Source organism: Coenobita brevimanus, chromosome 75 (genome assembly GCF_032717465.1).
Source record: "Coenobita brevimanus isolate Jiangsu-jjx chromosome 75, ASM3271746v2, whole genome shotgun sequence".
Taxonomy (NCBI): domain Eukaryota; kingdom Metazoa; phylum Arthropoda; class Malacostraca; order Decapoda; family Coenobitidae; genus Coenobita; species Coenobita brevimanus.
The window spans coordinates 20,436,760-20,458,008 of record NC_137028.1 but is presented as its reverse complement, the minus strand read 5'-3'; the positions used below and the strand labels follow the sequence as shown (position 1 = coordinate 20,458,008).

Below are 21,249 nucleotides of genomic sequence, written 5' to 3'. Positions count from 1 at the left end.
TGGTGAGAATGTAGCAGTCTCTCCAGGGATCTCTCCTTTTGCTGCAGAGCTGTATGGTCCATTGGTCCTAGCTCTGGGGATTCACCCTTTTGCCCACTTTATTTGGGAGGAATCCGAGTGTAAAGTGGAGGGAATGTAAGAAAATGTTATAGAAAGAGGTAAAGAGAGTTATACAGGAGGATTAAGTAGTTAGTTGGAGAGTGAAAGATAAAAATGGTACTGTAGATTGCTGGTGGAGAAGGGTGAAAAAGTGAGCAGATGGAAAGAACTCTTTAAGGAATTGCTGAACATAGAGAATGAAAGTAATGCAAGTACAGGCGGCCCTCCACAATCGCAGATTCAGTTATCTCGGGTTTCGCAGATTTGCAGATTGCCCCTCTATGGAGCAAAGATTTTGTTCGGGGCTGCAAAGTGTAGCAGTACAGATGCTCACGGGTCATTTCGAGCCAAACCAGGCCCGCACCAAACCACCACGCTCCCGTGCTCCTCTGTCTCTCCCTCAGTCTGTGTCCTGCCACTGTCTCTGTCGCTTCGCTGCCTCAAAGCTGCCACACCAAACCTCCTGTAATTTCATTATTGTGCCCAGTAATTGTGCTTTCACGTGTTCAAAGGTAACAAGTGCATTGCTGTGCTAGTAGCTGAGTGACTTAGCACCTGATTACGCAATTGACTTGTGATAATTTTGTCCCATGTGTGTCATGTTCATCATCATCATCATCACAAGTCATCAGAGTTCGTCTGCCAAAACTTCAGGGACAGTGGTGAGTTAACTTGGAATTTAATGGGTATGGTTGTAAGAAGTTGGGGCAAATATGTAACTGATGACTTGCCCACACTTATGTGGATGTGCGTGAGACACACTCAGTCACGGGAGTATGTGGAAGTCACAAGGTAAATATTTACCCTAACTTAGTAGAGCCATACCCAGTCAAAACTTGTGTTATTAACCTTTTTGTGCAGTTGGTCTGGTACTATTTGTGAAATTTTATGCTGCTTCCAGGTCCCAGATATGGTGTATTAGGTACAGTATGTGCACACTTGCTCATGGGAGGTGATATGCGGCTGTAGGGGCATTTATGGGAGGGCGCACCAAACATTTGCGGAAATTCCACATTCAGGGGGGGTCTGTGTCCTCTAAACCCCGTGAATGTGGAGGGCCGCCTGTATAAGTGGCTGGGGAATGGTTGGGAGAAGGAGGGAGGTGAGAAGAGAGGAAGAAATCAGTCGGATGGAAGTTGTGGAAGCAGTGAAGAAAGTTAAAATGGGGAAAGCCCCAGGAATTGATGGAGTGTGTGGTGAAATGCTGAAGCATGGGAGAGAGATAGTAGTAGAATGGATGTGGACGATGTGCAGATTGGCCTGAGATGAGGGTAGAGTCCCGGAGGATTGGAAGTCAGTATAATTATTCTTCTGTAAAAAGGGGACTGTGTGATGACAGGAGAGAGAGAGAGAAAGGTTTTGGGATGAGCTGGATGAAGCATTGGGAGAATTGCCCAGGAGCTATAAAGTGATCGTAGTGGGCAATATGAATGGAAGAGTAGGCACTGGTCTGGAGGATGACGTAATGGGTTGTAATGGAGTACCAGGAGAAAATGATGATGGGAAGTGACTGAAGGATATATGTCAGGAAAGGAGATTGTGCAGTTGTAACTCATATTTCAAACACAAAGATTCACATAAATGTACATGGTATAGAGAAAACGAGGATTGTGTTGAAAGGAGCCTGATTGATTATGGTGCTTGTAGAGAGTTGATGCTGGGAATGGTTGCAGATACAAGGGACATGAGTGGACAGTGTGGAGGTCTGTCACACCATAAGATTGTGGTATGCAAGATCAAGCTGAGAGGAGTGAAGTGGACCAGAAGAGAGAGGAGCAGTCAGGGAGAGAGACTGAAAGTCGAGAAGCTGAGGATCAAAGCAATGGCAGATGAATACAGGATCAAAATAGAGGAGTTAGAATCTGTGAATTTGAATGAAAAGGATTTGGACAGCCTGTGGAATGCACATAGGGATTGCTTGGTTAGAAATGCTAAAGCGATGTGTGGTGTGGCAAGAGTAACAACAAAGAATAAAGGTACGGCATGGTGGGATGAAGAGGTTAAGAGAGCAGTGGAGGAAAAGAGGAAGAAGTGGCTAGAGTGGTTACAGGCCAGGGTCTCAATTGAAATAAAAACTGAATAATATATTGAGAGCACGAAGCACGTAAAGAGACTAGTGAAGATGAAAAGGAAGGAGGTAAGTGATGATCTAGGAAGAAGAATGAATGCAAATTATTCTCAAAGTAGGAGGTTATTCTGGAAAGAGGTGCAAAAATGTAAAAATGACAGCGGAAAGAAATGTGAAAGTGAGAAGGATGTAAGTGGTTGATTACTAACCCATGAGAGTGAAGTAAGGACCAGATGGAAAGAATATTTTGAAAGCCTGATGATGGGAATAAAGAGAGCAGAGCCACTGTAAACATGATTAGTTTGAGGGATGTGCAGAGAAGGAATGCAGTGCTGGGAAACATGATACGCACAGGTGAAGAATGCTGTGAAGCGGCTGAAAAATGGGAAAGCAGCTGGGGTTGATGAGGTGTTTGTAGAGATGATTAAATGTAGTGGAGAGAGTGGAATGAAGTGCATCTTGGAGATATATAAGAAGGCATGGAAGAGTGAATCTGTGCCAGGAGAGTGGAAAAAGGCTGTGATTGCACCCCTGTACAAAAATAATGGTGAGTGAATTGAGTGCAAGAATTGTCTTGTCTTGGCATAAGTTTATTGAGTGTGGTAGGGAAGGTATATAGAAGAATTATTTCTGAGAAAGTAAGAGAGATATCAGAAGTCATAGTGAGTGATGAACAGGGTGGTATTAGGAGTGGCAGAGGATGTGTGGATCAAATATCTGCAGTAAGACAGATAGTGGAGAAGGCTTGTGAGAAGGACTACTGTAAGGTGTTTATGGCATTCATGGATCTGGAAAAAGCATACAACAAAGTGGACAGAGAAGGATTGTGGAAGGTTTTGCACGTGTATGGTGTAGATGATAAGCTGCTAGGTGTCGTCAAGAGTTTTTATGATGGTAGTGAAGCATGCGTAAGGGTTAATGGGCATTTAAGTGAATTATTCATGATCGGTGTGGACGTGCAACAAGGTTGTGTGATGTCCCCATGGTTGTTCAATATATATACATGGATGGCGTGATGAGGGAGGTAAAAACACGAGTAATGGAGAGAGGGATGGCGTTGGTAATGAATGATGTTTGATGGAATATGTCAAATTTGTATGCTGATGATGCAGTACTACTTGGCACCTTGCCAAAAACCTTTCTAACAACTTTACCTCATCATCCTTCCCTCCTCTTTTCTACTCTGATGGCCCTGTGGCTATTTCTTCTACTGATAAAGCAGATCTCTTCGCTCAGACTTTCTCCTCCAATTCCACCTTAGACAATTCCGGTGCTGTTCCTCCATCACTTCCCCCCTCTGACCTCCTCATGGCTATCATTAAAATATCTTCAGCTGATGTATTTTCTGCCATTGCTGGCCTCAGTACTAATAAGGTATATGGGCCTGATGGAGTCCCTCCTGTTGTTCTCAAGAACTGTGTGCTTCTGTGCTTACACCCTGCCTAGGCAAACTCATTTGCCTTTGTCTGTCAACTTGTACCTTTCCTTCTTGCTGGAAGTTTGCTCTCATTCAGCCAGTCCCAAAGAAGGGTGACCATTTCCAACCCTCTAACTATCGTCCAATCGCTTTAACATCCTGTATCTCAAAAGTTTTTTAGTCTATTCTTAATAGAAAAATTTTAAAGCATCTTTCCTATCACAACCTTCTTTCTGATCATCAGTATGGGTTCCGTCAGGGATGCTCCACAGGTGATCTCACCTACCTTTCAGACTCCTGGTCATCCTCCTTTCGGGACTTTGGCGAAAGCTTTGTCATTGCACTTGACATCTCTAAGGCTTTCGATCGAGTCTGGCATAAATCTTTAATTTCCAAACTGCCCTCTTACGGTTTCTATCCTTCTATCTGTGCCTTCATCTCTAGCTTCCTTTCTGGTCGTTCTATAGCTGCTGTTGTAGACGGCTGTCGTTCTTCTCCTAGATCTATTAACAGTGGTGTTCCTCAGGGCTCTGTCCTATCACCAGCTCTCTTCCTTTTATTCATCAGTGACCTTCTAAGCTGTACATCTAACCCTATCCACTTATACGCTGATGACTCCACCCTTCACCTTTCCATTCGATTCCCACAACGTCCATCTCAGCAGTTACTTCAACAGGCAAGGGATGAGGCTATGGCACACCTAATGTCTGACTTGGCTCGTATCTCTGACTGGGGTAAAAATAATCTTGTTGTTTTTAATGCATCAGAGACTCAGTTTTTGCACCTATCAACCCGACAAAATCTTCCACAGGTATACCCACTTATGTTTAATAATACTCAACTTAATCCTGCATCATCGTTGAACATGCTTGGGGTTTCATTTGCTCGGGACTTGTCATGGAAAGATCATATTACATCTCTTGTAAAATCTGCTTCCAAGCGATTGGGTGTGCTAAGCCGACTCCGTTCCTTCTTTGTCCCTGCACAATTGTTGACTCTATACAGGGGTTTCATCTGCCCCTGTGTGGAGTACAATTCTCATGTGTGGGGAGGCTCCCCACACACAGCTCTTCTCAGTAGGGTGGAGTCAAAGGCTTTTCGTCTCATTAACTCTCCCCCTCTTACTGACTCCCTTCAACCTTTGTCTCTTTGCCGCAGTGTTGCATCTTTATCTCTTTTCTATCGCTACTTTTATGGTCACTGTTCCTCTGAACTGTCTGCATGCATTCCTCCACTTCTACGACGGGCGTGTAGCACCCGTCTAGCAGCAAACTCTCACCCCTTTTTTGTCCAACTCTCTAATGCAAGAGTTAACCGTTACTCCCAGTCCTTCATTTATGCAACAGGTCAACTCTGGAACTGTCTCCCTCTGTCTGTATTTCCTGATTCCTATGTTCTCCAGTCTTTCAAACGCAGTGCGTCCAGGCATATCGAAATGAATGGATCTTGAATTTGGCTCTCTCTTGTATTTTGTTTTTCTCTTGGAAGGAATAGTTTTGCGAGCTCATTGCCTTTGGTTCCTTCTTCCACACATAAAAAAAAAAAAAAAAAAATAACAGACAAGAAATTGGTAGACTAGTGCAGAGTTTTGCTGATGTCTGTGAGTGTCGTGCCTTGAGAGTAAATGTAGAAAAGAGTAAAGTGATGGTTTTTGAGAGAAAATGGGACACTCAGTGTGATGTTACAGTGATTGGTGAGAGACTGAAATTGGTGAGAGAGTTCAAATACCTGGGTACAATGATAGAAAAGAGAGGAAAATGTGCAAAAGAAGTGAAAGGTAGAGTGAAACAAGGAAGGAAAGTTGCTGGTGCAATGAAGGCCTTGATAAGAAACAGAGGCTTGAGTGTTGCAGCTGCACGAGGCTTACATGAAGGAGTGTTAGTGCCAACTGTAACATATGGATGTGAAATGATGGTGTGGCATGAAAATGAAAAGTCAAGAGTGAGAACAGTGGAGATGGGGCTCCTGAGGAATTTATGTGGAGTACAGAGAGTGGATAGGATACGAAATAATGTGTTTCATGAAACATATGGAGTGAGGAAGTCTGTGGACACCAGAATTGAAAAGATTGTACTGAGATTGTATGGTCATGTGGAGAGAATGGATAACAGTAGAGTGGTGAAAAAGGTATACAGGGAGGTTCCAAAGATACGAGCAGTTAGGTTCCATTTGGCATAGCCATATAATGAATTCTCATATAATGAAACATGTAACTAATGGTAAAAATTGGTTGGGTTCAAGGACCCTATCAGTGGCAAGTTTTCAAGCTGAAATATACGATAGCAAACGCAACAGATATATCTATATTACTGAACTGTAGAGAAGGCAACCTGAAAGAACAAATAGTATGCAAATAACGTGACTGCACATTAATTAAACATATAAAACATGCATAACACTCATCTCTAGGTGGTAGTGTTGTGTTGGAGGCGGGAAACTGGCGGACTGCGGTCATCAGCTGAGCAGCATTGCCAGATTCCCAAACCCGTATTGTCGTACCCGGCACGTTAAAATTATTGCTTCTTTATCAAAATTATTGCACTCATAAACAAAGACATTTCTTCACTTAAATATGTAATTACTGTGAATTACTATATTTATATGTGGAGTGATTAATTAATGGTATTGAATTTGTTTGACTGTTAAGTACGTACCAGATTATAATACTGGTTATCGTAAGAGTGACTAAATCCTACTGTTGTACTAGTCTTACATGAGACTTGTTAATTTTGCAATCCCCGATTAATTGTTCAGACTATGAAATTATGAAAGTTATCACATTATCACATGCATGCTGTTGCATATCGCAGTGTGCCAGAATATCGCATTTTGCGTTAATTATCGCACATCTGGCAATGCTGCAGCTGAGCAGTCCCGCTGTTTCTCTCTGAGGTTGAGAGAAAATGGTGGTGACTGTTTGCTGGGATGACTGAGTTAGAATCCTCCTGCCTCGCCCCAGACTGAATGTCCTATCACTGGATTTTCTGGATCGTATAATGAAAATACTGTAGTCCCTAATTTACCCAGGTCGTATCATTGGTTTCTTGTATATCAGGTGGTCGTATAACGGGACCTACCTGTATCTGAGTGCGTTTGAAGGAGGGAGGAGACGAGGTAGGCCAAGGAGAATGTGGAGGGATATGGTGGATGAGTGTGTGAGGAAGAGAGGTTTGGAAGTCGTTGAGGCTAGGGGACTGACAAGAGATTGAGCTGGCTGGATGAATGTTGTGAGAAGAAGTGCATGATCAGGGATTTGGCATCTCATTTTAACGTGACAGTGTCTGGACTGACTCTGTCGGATACATTTATGTGAAGCTGCAGAACATGGTGAATGTTTTTGGCATATCAGATAGAACCAGGATTCCGGGGGTTTGAGTGGAAAGTGAATGGAAGCATGGCCCATTGGACTGGGCAAACTTGGGCTGTCTGGACGTTGCTACTCCTCACCCAGCCCTGGGGTGGGAGAGGAGGTCCGGATGATGATGATGACAAAGGAAAAGGGGAAAAAGAAGTGTGTGGTAATTGTAGGTGCATTTGTCTTCTTAGTGTAATAGGAAAAGTATATGGTAGGACACTTATTGACAGAGTTAGGGAAATAACAGGAATTAGTTGGAGAAGAACACATAGGTTTTAGGAAGGGAAGAGGTTGTGTAGATCAGATATTCATTTGTAGGTCTTTTGTGGAAAACTTTCTAGAGGAGGGAAAGAAATTGTATGCAGCCTTCATGGATTTGGAAAAAGCATAATTATGACAAGGTATGTGGAAAGTATTAAGAATATATGGAGTAGATGGGAAGTTGTTCAATGCCGTGAAGAGTATGTATGAGGGTGCTATGGATGCAGTGCGTGTGGATGGTAAACTGAGTGAATTTTTCTATTTGAAGATTCTGATCTATCCTAAGGTCTGTGATATCCCATATTGTCTCTGAATTCTTCAAAAATTGTAGCTAAATTTGCTTTATTGGCCATTCAAGAGAGTGTGTGTTTCAAGTTTCATTTGCCATACACAGCATAGTTACACTTTGAGTTTCAAAATATGCTTTGGTTTGGTCCATCTAAGCCCACTGCAGTGACTACTGTAGTTGTTCCATTGCTAGTTTAGAAGAAGAGTTGAACCAGTACTTTGCAGTTCCTAGCTGTTGAAGGTTTTGGTGAACTATCTTTTTTTGATCAACAGTAGAAAAGCTGCTCAGTATTATTGCATCTTACCACTAAAGCTGGGAGTGGAGCCTGTATGATGCCCCTGTTAACTGGGTGGAGAGATGCAAATGTGGCATCCATCCAGGAATGAAACCTCCAGACTTATTCCCTGTGCCTCGCCTCTACCAAAGGAGAACATTGGTTCACTGCACAGGACGACCCTGCAGGGGTGGTTGCATGTGTGCAGTTGGTGGGTCTGCTTACTAGACAGAATGGAGTTGCTCAACAACAACAACATCAACAACTACTATTGATTCACTGATCACTAAATTGTAAATGCCTTTTTCAACACCGTAAAGCATTGTTTCACTGTAGAGTATCAGTATAAAAAGTGTATGGTATTCAGGTTTATTAGAGGTACAGTCAATAAATTGTCAATTATCCGTTGGTGTATTGACCAGCGTGTCATTATCCATCACAGCAAATGGCTGAATGTAATAAACATTCCTTGGGAAGCCCAAAATTCGATATCCACACCATCTGTCTCATCACCCAAACACAGTTTCCTGACAACTTTACTTGTAACTTGGAAGTGTGGTTTACAGTCGATGGCTTCATTTTGTTCTTGTTTCCATGCAGACAGAATCGGACACATGCAAGCACAATATGATTTTTACTCAGATTGGATATGATTCATTTTATCTTTTATATGTTGCAGTGCTGATGCCCTGTATCCAAGCATGTGATTTCATTTTGTTTAATTTTTAAAGACTCCAACTTGCTTGCATGCGTTGACCCCGGTCACCTAATGGTGGCTTTCCATGCTGCTCGATCTCTGGAAGCTTCCATATTCAATCCCTTATCCCTGGGGTCACACTCAATGACCTCATCCCAGGTCTTTTTCAATCTACCTCTCACAACTCTATCCCTGATGTTAACACGTCTCACTTTCTGCGCCGTATTATTATCCCCCATCCTCTCCACATGCCCAAACCATCTCAATCTACCTCTCCTCATCACAACACCAATACACTCCAGTCTCATCCTACCTCTCAACTCTACCATCATAAAGCCTCACACAGAAGGACGCACTGCACATCCACCTAATCATTGTTATTTCTGTATGTTTGAGTCTACGAATATCCGCTTCCATTACTGCCTAGGTCCAGCTACCATACAGCATTACACTCATAACACATGCCACATATAAAGATCCCATATCATAGAAGGAGAGCCCTCTCAGTGTCAGGAGAGGCAACAGCTCCCTGAACTTCTTCCAATCACTCCTCATTCTAGCCACAAAGCTAGCTCCAGGCTCACCTCCAGTACATAACATGTCTCCCAAATAACAAAACTCTTCCACACCCTCAAGGGACTCACTAGCAAGATCAATCCATTCATGCCTGGCAGTCTCCACATGCTCTCCCCAACACACTGCAGACATAAAATCAGAGTTATCTCACAGTCATCCTCTAATACCACTACATCTCTCATGCATCCACTTAATCTGCATTTACTCTTAAGCACATGTGCCCCATACCGTCTTTCCACGTACTTAATCATTCCTCCACCTCCCTTTCATTCTCTGGAATCAATACCTGATCATCACATGCGACATCTCCCACAGCTGTCCATTTCTGAAGTCATGTGAGAGGGCTTCATGTACCATGTTAAACAACAAGGGGCTCATGACTGCCCCCTGATGCAGACCAGCATTCATGGAAAACTCATCACTCACATCTCCATTCACCATCACCTGGGTGTGAGGACCCACATACACAGCCGTAGCCACCCTAACCAGTCACTCCTCAGTCACAAGCTTTCTCATTGCCCACTTCACCCTCTTTGTAGGGACTCTGTCAAAGGCCTTCTCCAAATCAGCAGAAACAAAGTACAGATCCCTTTTCTTTCATATATATTTTTCCTGAAGCTGTCAAGCAATTAATATGGCATCAGTGGTCCCTTTGCCTGGCATAAACCCAAACTGCTTCTCATCAGTATTCACTCTGTCTCTAATCATACCTTCTAGAACTCTCTCCATTACCTACATTATCTGGTGCAAAGCTTTATTTGAATTTATTATTACTTTGACTGGGCATTATTATTACTGAAACAAATGAGTGAATGTATTGTACTGAGTTCAATTTGTGTATTTTTCATTTCTGAAGGGAAAAAAAAAAAAAGTCCTTATACACAGGATCAATATGGTAGGATTCCTGTACGTCATCATTGTCTCTCATATTCTTCTGGAAAAATCGCAGAGGGCATATTTATGTAAAAATATCATCCCATTTGTGCCTTCACTACTGAAGAGAGAGAGAGAGAGAGAGTGGAGTAGCATTTATGTCAGCTGCTTAGAGACTAAAATTGCTTGCATCAGCTTAGGTAAACATAGTCTTTGTCACTGATAAAGGAACACAAGTTGTATTCTTTCCCTTTTTTATATTTTGGCTTTGTTGTTTTATAATCTTTGGATGTGACAAGAGAGAGAGGGAGAGTAAGGTAACGATTATGTCAGCCAGCGGTATAGAGGCTAAAATCACCTACATCGGCTTAGGTAAACATAGCCTCTCACTGGTAAGGGGACACGGGTTGTATTTGTTCCCCATTTACTTATTTTCCGTCTGTTGCATATGTGGGCTTATGTAAACATGTGTCTTTCTGTTGCTTTCTTTTATAGCCTGTGGATGAGACTCACAAGTGAACAAGAGAAAGGAATTTAAGTAACAGGAAGAGGAAAGGAAGGAAAAAGGAAGGAGAAAAGAGGAAGAGGAAAAGTGGGAGAAAAATAGAGAGGCAGGGATGAGAGAAGAGAGACAGATTATGTTATGGCCTGTCAGTGTCAGTATTTATGTTGAAAACCATATCCTTATATACACAGGACAGGTTTGCATGGTACCCCTAGTTTAACTACCTAAGCTGGTTGCTGTACGAACACATGTTGGGTAAACAGGGAGGGTCTACTGTACATGTGTTTTAGATTAACTAAGCTTTATTTCTTGTTTAAAATTCCTTTACATAGCAGTATAAGGACAAGGTAGTGATCAATCACCAAACCCATCTCTTTCCATAGGTTTAAATATACTTTATAACTACTTGTAACTTCAGGACTCCCCTTTATAGTGAAATAATATTTTATCATGTTTATTATGGTATTGAAGGTTATAATTCTATGCCTGAACAGTTATATAGTACAGGTATTAGGTTTTAAAGAGGCATAGACCTCCTTTATAGGGGTTTTAGGGGGTAGTATGTCACTGTCTATCAGTACATCACCATCTGGCACTCCCTTGGCCACTGTATGCCAGATAATTGAGAGATTACCATATATTTTATAAGGAGTAATCATTTTGGTGGTAGTTGGGGGCGCTTACCATCCACTCACTCGATGTAGTGCTGCTCTTGGGTGTCTGCCCTTTCCTCTCCTCCTTCCTTCTTTCCCCATCTGTCTTTCTTTCCTTCATTCTTTCCCCATCCTTCTTCCAATGGGTGACTTTACACCCCCTCTTCTGTCTTTCTTTCTATCATTCTTTCCACTTCCTTCTGCCTATGGGTGATGCTACTCTGAGTGACAAGCCAAATTGTTTCCTGTACACCAGGAAACCATATACTACACTGGGTGGTAACCATATAACAAAATTATGGCATCTGGTAGTTTGGTGGGTAATTATGGTGCTCCAGTCGGATTGAGCCGGTAAAGGTTTATATCCAAGGGGTGGTTGGAGTTTATTGCTCATGTAATGCCATTCAGGGATAAATGAGGCTGGTCATTCTCATCTTAAAGGTCAGGACCAACTTGCCTAGCCCTGGGCTCCTACGCTCCTGATTGGGCAATCATTTTGTTTTTTCTCACATATTGTTGAAAAGAACCATGGCCTGAAAGCCTACCAGTAAAATAATAATAATAATAATAATAGTAATAATAAAATAATAATAATAATAATCCATCCATCATCCAATCCTACATTGCCCCATGAGGAGCGTAGGATCCTGGGGCTAGGCAGTTGGTCCTGACATTTAAGATGAGAGTGACCAGCCTCACTCATCCCTGAGTGGCATTACATGAGCAATAAACCCCAACCATCCCTTGGATATAAACTTTCACCAGCTCAATCTGATTGGAACGGAATAATTACCCACTAAACCACCAGGTGCCAAAATTTGGTTATATGGTTACCACCCAGCGTGGTAAATGGTTTCCTGGTGTACAGGAAACCATTTGGCTTGTAACTCAGCGCAGAATCACCCACAGGTGGAAGGAAGAGGAAAGAATGAAGGAATGAAAGACGGCAGAGGGAGTGTAAAGTCGCCCATAGGCAGAAGGGCGAGGAAAGAATGGAGGAGAGAAAGACAGCAGAGGATGGAAGGAAAGAAAGATGGAGGAGAGGAACGGGCAGACACCCGACAACAGCACTACATAGAGTGAGTGGATGGTGACCGCCCCCACCTACCACAAGTAATAATAATAATAATAATAATCCTTTGCAGGAAGGCACACAAAAGAAAGCCTTAATTAAGATCCATTACTTTATTAGTGGCAAGACTCATGGTATTTGAAAGACTTATGGCCATAACCAGGGTGGAGTCAGGTTGTTTGAGAGTTAAAGCAGTGTTGTTATAAATCAAGTTTTTTTTTTTTTTTTTTTGTTAGTAAGTTATAAAAAAGAAAGTTCTGATTACAGTTCAGTTCTTCATGTAAAGTTTATTTGATAGCTCTTTCAGTTTGTAACAACATTTGTTATGATATATTGGAACATGTCCTCCTACATGTAATGATAACTACAGTGTATTTGATCTGACACACATAGATCCATAAGCCTTTTCGTGTAGATCATTGATGGCTGAGAGTAGTTAAATTGGAGGGTTAGATTGGAGTTTTGATTAGATCAGTAACCATGGAGACACATTCGTACCTCATAACTAAAACTCATTGAATTTCATGCAACTGCATCATAGTGCTCTAGTTGATGAGGCCCAGTAGTCACATGAAAGCAGTCCAACTCTACCTCTACTTATGCCTTTGTCCTTGGCAGTTCTGCGTGGTCAGGATCCAAGTGTGAACGTGGTGCTATTAGAAGACATGGCGGCAGTGGCAGGTGTGGGGGTGGCCATGGGATGTATGGGTCTCACTGCCCTCACTGGCTCCCATGTCCCAGATGCTGTGGGGTCTTGTTTGGTTGGAGGCATCCTGGCTGGTGTTTCAGGCTTCATTATTTATACCAACTCTGCTGCTTTAGTTGGCAGGTAAGTTACAGTGTACACAGTAAATACATTACTTGCTTTTCCATCCCATTACCTTTTAAAACAAGATGACGAATGAAAGTGACAGTATCCAGAAAGAAATTCTTTAAATATTAAGGGTTAAATGAACTGTTTTTAACATTTAATGTATGGAAACTCCTGGTAACGATAATATTGGCATATGCCCCACCGGTCCGCTTTAATGATGAAGAAAAAGATAGATTCTAGGACGATTTGATAAGTGTGGTTGGAGGTATGGGGGACGATGAGAGTGTAGTTTTAGGAGGGGATTTCAGTGGTCACATGGGTGCAGCATCACAAGGATATAAATCCAGTGTGTGCATGGGGAATGTACACGTGGAATAAGGAATGCAGAAGGTGAGAGGATACTGGAGTTTGAAGAAGCAATGAGAAAGATTGTGCACGGCATAGTTTTTAGGAAAAGAGTTCCGCCCCAGTCACACTGCAGGTACGACTTGTCACAAACCTGAAAATCACGAAACCAGTCCCCGACCACGGAGGTCTCTGAGCAGTCGTGCCACCAATCGGCTACCGGTGGTCGTCCAGTCTCCATCCAGCGTCTGTCCAGTGGGCGGCCGAACGGCGACCATGGCCAGGTACACACAGGTCAAGACACCGACAGGTGGCCGGCCGGTCCGTGTCCTGTTGCAGTTTAGACCGCGACCGCTAGACCGACACCAGCCGCGGATTGGCCGGCGGCTGGTCTCGGTCCAGCCCACAACCTGTCGCTTGACCAATCGCCGGCTGGATGGCAGCCGGACTTCAACCACCACCCCAGACAGGAGGTTTGTGGACGGCGGCCGTCGCAGTCCAGTCATTGCCTTGATGGAGTGCAGATGGCCACCGCACAGAGCGGGCGGTGACCGGCCTCCCTCCAGATGGCAACCACCACTTAAAAATCAGGTGTCGCCGACCAGTCACAGTCCGTAAGTCAGCCAGACGCAGTCCAGCCGCCCATTGGGTTGCTTCCGTGCCACGACATCAGTGGTCGCGGGTAGGTTTTTCGTGCTGCACGAAAAACCTCGCAACGATTTTTTGGTCACCATGGTGGCCTGCGACTAGACCGAGACATATGAAGACCGGTTGTAAACCTCACCAAAACCACCCACGACTTGCAGGTCACGGGTGGTTTGCGATAAGTCATACCTGCAGTGTGACTGGGGCCTTAGTAGACTAACATGTAGTGAGTTTGGGGGTAATAGTAGCAAGACTGATTATTTTCTGGTTAGGAGGGCAGATAGGAAGCTAGCAGAGGAGGTGAAGGTCGTAGGGGGCAAAGAGTGTTGCAGCAACACAAATTACTGATGTCATTTGTTCCTAAAGAAAGAGATAGTGAAGAAAAGGACCTATGTACCCAGGAGGATAATATGAAATATGAATATCCAAGCAGCAAGGGATGCCTTCTATAATGAGGTAAGTAGAGTGGACTGAGCATGAGGCCTTAGACAGAAGTTTGTTCAGTACAGCTTTCAAGAACAATCTCTTGACAGTTACTGATTCAGTCTGTGGTTAGACAAGGGGCCCACGAAGACCTAAAGTAACATGGTGGTAGAATGAGGGAGCAGAAGCTGCTGTTAAAGAGAAAGGAAGACTGTTTAGTGAATGGAAATGGGTTGGTAACAGAGGAATACCTGGCAACTAAACATAGAGCCAAAATGGATGTATACAGAGCAAAGTCTGAGTCTCAGAGACACTTAGTGGATAATCTAGATAGTGGTGAGAGAAAGAATGTGATACGTAAGGAGGCTGGGCATGACGAGAGAAATAAGGGGTTTTATCATAGGTAAATAGTATGTAAAGATTGATGAAGGAAGGGTGTTGGTGAATAGTAAGAATGTTAAGGGTGTGTAGAGAAAACATTACAGTTTGTTGCTGAACAAATAGTATGACTGGAACAGAGAAGGTTTGGAGACTGTAGATCAAGTGTTTGGCCTTGGCCTTGGCCTTTAGTTGTTGTTGATTCCATGGGCAAGGCAATCAGCAGAATGCAGTTGGGGAAGGCTGCAGATGTGTATAGGTTTACTGCTAAGTTGTTGAAGGCCTCAAAAGATAAAGGAGTGGGTTTAGTTACTTTCCATCTGTTGCCAGACGCCTCCATCCTGTAAGGGGTGGCCACAAACAATTTGCCTCCATGTCACCTGTCCCCAACCATTTCACTGCTCTCCCCTGAGCTCATCCCCCCCCCCCTCTCTCATATACCTCTCCACTCCATCCCTCCATCTCATCCTCAGCCTCCCCCCCCCTCCACCTCACTCACATACACCCTCCTCATTAGCCTCGTGCTCTCCATGCTGTCCACATGGCCAATCCACCTCTGTGTATTCCCCAAAAAACTTTATATCACATCCATACCACAACACTCCTTCACTTCCTCATTTGTCAGTCTGTCTCTCCATGTAGCTCCACATGCTCCTCTCAAATAACTCATTTCTACTGCTTTCTCTCTTGACTTCTGTCCTTCCAACAAGGTCCAAGCTTCACTTCCATACATTAGAGTTGGTATCACAATACTATCATGCTCACTACCCTATTTCTTATCACTGCTTTCAAAGAACCAGCCACCATTCTTCTTTGTTGTACCCGTTCAAGCACTTCATCCTCGAAATTTCCGTCCTTACTGATCACACTACCCAGGTACTTAAATGCGCTCACATTTGCCATGTCCTCATTATCCAGCCTCACACTTTATTTCTCTCGAAGACCATAACTTTACTCTACCCTACATTCACCTTTAGATTATGTTTCTTACACACTGTCCAGAACTCATTCACCAAGCCTTGCAGTTCCCCGTCATCTTCACTTGACAACACAGTATCATCTGCAAACAATAGTACAGCAAGTTTCCAAACACTGCCCTCTCTCATTAGGGCCATTCCAACATCCACTGTTCTACCTAGTATCTCTTTTATAACTCCATCCATATACAGATTGAACAACCATGGAGATATGACACATCTCAGTTTCAGTCCAACATTCAAATAGGAAAATTCACTCAGTTCACTATCCACACTCATTGCAGCCTTAGCACCCTCATACATACTCTTCATGGCATTCAACAATTTCCCATCTACTCCATATATTCTTAGTATTTTCCACGTTCCTTGTCTGTCCACCCTGTCATATGCTTTCTCCAAATCCATGAAGGCTGCATACAACTTCTTTCCCTTTTCTAGAAACTTTTCATGATGGACCTAAGGATGAATATCTGATCTGCACAGCCTCTTCCCTTCCTAAAACCTCCTTGTTCTTCTCCAGCTAATTTTTCTGTTATTTCCCTAACTCTGTCAATAAGTATCCTGCTGTATACATTGCCTAATGTACTAAGAAGACAAATGCCCCTATGACTACCACACACTTCTTTTTCTCCTTTCACTTTGTACAGGATTTAATAAATTATGAGTGTGCTGAAGAGTGTGATTAGAAATTTATACAGTATAAGAGAAAGGGTGATGTCCTCGAAAGAAAAATTATAGAGTCATAAAACTTTTGTACCAGATAATGAAGGTAATGGAGAGAGTCCTAGAAGGTATGATAAAGGAAAGAGTGAGTGTTGATGAGGTGCAGTTTGGATTTATGCCAACTGAAGAGACCACTGATATGATATTCATTGTCTGACATCTTCAGGAAAAATGCATAAGAAGAAGAGAGAGATGTTGGCTACTTTTTATTGATTTTGAGATGACTTGTGACAGAGTTCCCAGGGATGTAGTAAACTGGGAAGTGAGAAAGCTTGGAATTGAGGAATGGTTGGTTACAGTGGTTATGACACTGTGCAAGGGTGCTTGTATTCAGATGAGAGTGAATGAAGGTTTGTTTGAACAATTTCCATGAACGTATGTGTGCCCCAGTGGTCAGTTTTAACCCCCTTATTGTTTGTTATTGTGCTTGAAGCTCTCTCACTTGACTTCAAAACTGGACTCCAATGGAAGGTGTTGTATGCTGATGATTTGGTATTGATTGTGGAGAACAAAAGTTCAGCTGAGAAATGATTTAGGAAGTGAAAAGATGGAATTGTATAATTCATTAAGGCACCAGTGTGCTTCCATGCATTGCCCATGATCACCTAATGGCAGCTTTCCTTGCTGCCTGATCTCGTGACAACCTCATTTCTCCGTACCTTATCACTGAGGTCACAGTCTGTAACCTTTTTGCAGGTCTTTTTTTGGTTTGCTTCTTGCAACCCAACCCTCAGTGTTCATCTCTCACCTTTTTCACCCAGTTGTCATCTTCCTCTTGTCAACATACACAGCCAGTTTCTATCTACCCTTCCTCATCACAACATCACTACTGTATGTTCAAGTCCCATCCTTCTTCTCAACTTAGTCACAATCCTAGCCCCCCAGGTCTCACATTCAAGGATGCACACATTCATCTAATTGTTGCCATTTCTGTACATTCGAGTCTACAAATATCCTCATCCTTTACTGTCCAGTTCTCACTGCCATACAGCATTACACTCCTAACACATGCTGCATACAAGGAATCCTTAGCACAGAGGGAGAGCCCTCTCAGTTTTAGGAGAGGCAGCAGCCTGCTGAACTTCCTTCAGCCACTACCGTAGCCACAGAGCTAACTCCAACCCCACCTCCAACACATAACATGTCTCACAAATAGCAAAGCTCCTCCATGCACTCAAGAGACTGTCCAGAAGGATAAATCGTTTCATGCCTCTCAATCTCTGCCTGCTCTTTCAGGCACACAGCATATACGAAATGAGCATTATTTCGCAGCCTACCTCAAATACCACTACTTCTCGTATGCTCCCCTTTCAACAAACACTGCACAAGATGGAGTAGTAGTAGTATTAGTTGTTCTCTAGGCAGTCTGGTCGAACAGCCCTCGAGTCCCTAAGGAAAGCCATGGTCGAGATCGGGCTTTCTCTCAGAGCTCTTGAGAAGTGTATGTTGTGTTGTTGGTGCAGGTGATTGTGTACAATGCAGTCTTCCATAATGTGCTTAATAGTATGGGGTGCTGTGTTGCATCCTGGACAGGCATCAGTGACAGAGTCATCCAGCCACTTCTAATAACTCAAGAAGGCTGGATGATCCCCACATCTCAGCCTGACCAGGTGGACCCTGTCCTTACAAGGGAGGTAGGATTCAGAAGGGTGGATGTCAGGAGGCTGTGCATGCAGCTGTGTGTTGTCTCTGAGTGACTGAATGGAGTGGTGAGTGATTTGAGCATAGATGTGCTTCTTAGAAGCTGATTTGAGGTGGGCAAGGGGGAAGAGATGACACTATTTGTGTATGATATCATGTGCTGAGTGTTGTTTTAATGTTCCTTGATGGGTGTGGATGTGCTGCCATGTAGTGTAATGGATGGTGTAGGTTTGTGGAGGCTGCAGCAAGAATTTGTGTGCATCTTATGTCTAGATGACCCTTGACTTTGAAGACTTTGCTTTCTTGGTGTATGTGGTCTGTAGGTGTAGGAGCTGTGCAGCCTGTGATTATGTTTAGGGCATTGTTCTGTATGGTCTGTAAGGTGTTGTAGTGTGTTTTAGTGAGGTTAGAAGCCCAAGCAGGGCTTTCAAAATTCATCACTAAACGTGTATATTGTTTGCATACTTTGGTGGTGGTTTGTTGTGTCCAAATGTTGTATGGGCAAATGACCTTAGGGTGTTGAGTCTTCATGTTAATTTATTTTTAATGTTTGTGATGTGTTGTTTAAATGATATTGATGTATTGTATGTTACACCAAGGATTGTGTGTGTGTGTGTGTGTGTGTGTGTGTGTGTGTGTGTGTGTGTGTGTGTGTGTGTGTGTGTGTGTGTGTGTGGTAGGGGAGTGTTGTTTATGGTGAGGTATGGAATGTGACTATGTTCTGCTGTCCAGTTTGTGAGAAGGGTCACTGTAGATTTGGCTGGGGCTATTGTGAGCCTGTTTGTGGTGAACCATTCATGTAGTGTATTGAGGTAAGGTTGGAGGATGTGTGCAGCTGTGTTTGTGTTTTGATGTGTACATATAAGTGTTATGTCATCTGCATAGGAAGCTATGTGTATTTGTGGTGTGTGGGCCATGGGTATGTCATGCATATGTAGATTAATGAGTGTAGGGGACAAAACAGATGCTTGAGGGACGTTGTTTGTGAAGTTTCCGATGTTCGATGACTGACCGGCGAATGTTACATGTGCACATCTGCCTGCTAAATAGTTTTGCTAGCCATCTTTTTTGTGTTATTGTGTATGTTTGTGTTGAATGTTTTCTTTGTGAGGTTGTGGCAGGGGATGGCATCAAAAGCTTTACCAATGTCTAATGTGACAAGGAGTGTTCTGTGTGGTGTCCTAGCTGAACTGATGCCATCAAGAACTCTTTGTGTAAGGTCTGTAAGAAGAGTGTTTATGGCATATAGTGGCTGACCCACACCCTTGTGGCAAACTGCATGTGGCCACACTCCCTTTGCTGTAACAGTAGCTGCTGCCACCAGACATAGATATCATCACTCCCTCTGCTGTAACAGTATTACCACCGGCCCTAGATATCATCACTCCCTCTGCTGTAACAGTACTATCACCGGCCCTAGATATCATCACTCCCTCTGCTGTAACAGTACTACCACCGGCCACAGATATCACTCCCTTCTGTAACAGTACTACCACCAGCCATAGATACCATCACTTTTGTTTTATCCATGTTTACTCTCAGACCCTTGTGCCCCATTCCGTTTCTCCACTTGGGGTACAAGAATTTGAAAGTATTTATCTGTATCTGTCAGTAGCCAGATGCCATTATCCTGTAAGGAGTGGCCATTTGTCTTTGAGTTCGTTGTTTTATGGAAAGGGGCACTAACCCTCCACCAACCCACTTGTTGACACGTAAGGAACATGTATGTGTTAGTTATACAGTTACCACCTAGCACTGTAAATGGTTTCCAAGCTTACAGGAAACCATTAGATTTGTCGCTCAGTGTAATGCCATTGTAATAAGAAAGTAGAATACTGTAATAAAAAGTGACTGGAAAGATTGGAGAAAATAAATGCAAAGAAAACAAAAGTTCCTGAAATGATGTCTAGGGCAGGTAGTGGTACTTTCAAAGCAGAGGGAGTGTTGCCATGTGCAGTTTGCCTCCTCAAGGGTATGGAGAATAGCTCTATTTTGTGCAGTGTTTGTCATAATTGAGTGCATAAAAGATGTAGTGGTATGAGAGGTAGGCTGTAAAATTATGCAGATTTAGAGTGTGCAGTATGTAAAGGAGAACATAAAAAAGAAGAGGGGTGGGAAAAGATTAATCTTGCTGAAAAGTCTCTTGAGTGGAGGAGTTTTATTAGTGAGGGGATATGATATGTGCTGAAGGCATGGCTGGAACAAATAGCAAGGTTAAGGAGTAATTGAAGGAACTTTAGAGAGTTGTTACCTCTCCTATCATTGAGAGGGCTCTCCCTCTGTGCTAAGAGGTCCTTGTATGCAGTATGTGTTAGGAATGTAATGCTGTATGGTAGTGAGGCTAGCAGTAAAAGAGGAATATACTCATAGGCTCATGACAGAGTCGAAAAGATCAGATGGATGTGTAGTGTATCCTTGAAAAACCAGCCTGGGGGGGTTAAGATTGCAAATGAAGAATTGAAAGGAAGAAAAGGATTAAAGTGTATTGGTGACATGATGAGAAGAGGTAAAATGATATGTCTGGAGCATGTAGAGAGAATGGAAGGTGGCAAATGGATGCCGAGGGTGAGAGATGGGACCATTCAGAGTAGAGTTGTAAAAGAGAGACTGAAAAATACATGGGACAAGGTCATACAGTGTGACCTCAGGAATAAGTGAGTGAACATAGATTGCCGGAGATTGAGAAGTGGGGACAGCAGCCATTAGGTGATGAAGGCCAATGCATATAAGCATGTTGGAGCCTTTATAAATTATAATATACAGTAAACACTGATGATAATTTAAGGTTATTTTAACCTTGTGGATCAGTGTTAAGAAAGTATTGTTTGAGCAAGCAGAGTGAGGGAAAATGCCATGCCTCAACTCAGATTTGGTTAGTAAAATTCTTCCCTCATAGGGCTCGTAAAATTTCCCAGCTTGAGGTGCACCGAAACTTTGCTCATATTGTAGATATTAAGTTAGTTGTGGCATGCCATACCATTTTGAAATTGTTGTGAAAATTACCTTCCATTGATACCACACTTTCCCATAAAGACCCATATGCAGCAAGAAAATACCAAGGATGATTTCCTCATGGCAAGAAAAGAACATCATTTCCCTCCCCCCCCAGCTATTAGACCTGTCATGGCTTGTCACACTTTTTAAAAACTGTCATGAAAATTCCT

The 21,249-nt window shown here is 42.9% G+C and overlaps 1 protein-coding gene across 1 annotated transcript in view; it reads left to right on the top strand.

Annotated features, from left to right (window-relative positions):
- ZnT49B (solute carrier family 30 member 9) overlaps positions 1-21,249 on the top strand; it is a 310,034-nt gene that overhangs the window by 241,339 nt on the left and 47,446 nt on the right. Inside the window, exon 9 of the mRNA XM_080278894.1 lies at positions 12,758-12,968. Within this exon, the coding sequence (XP_080135020.1) occupies positions 12,758-12,968 (211 nt within the window). The remainder of the gene's footprint in view (positions 1-12,757; positions 12,969-21,249) is intronic.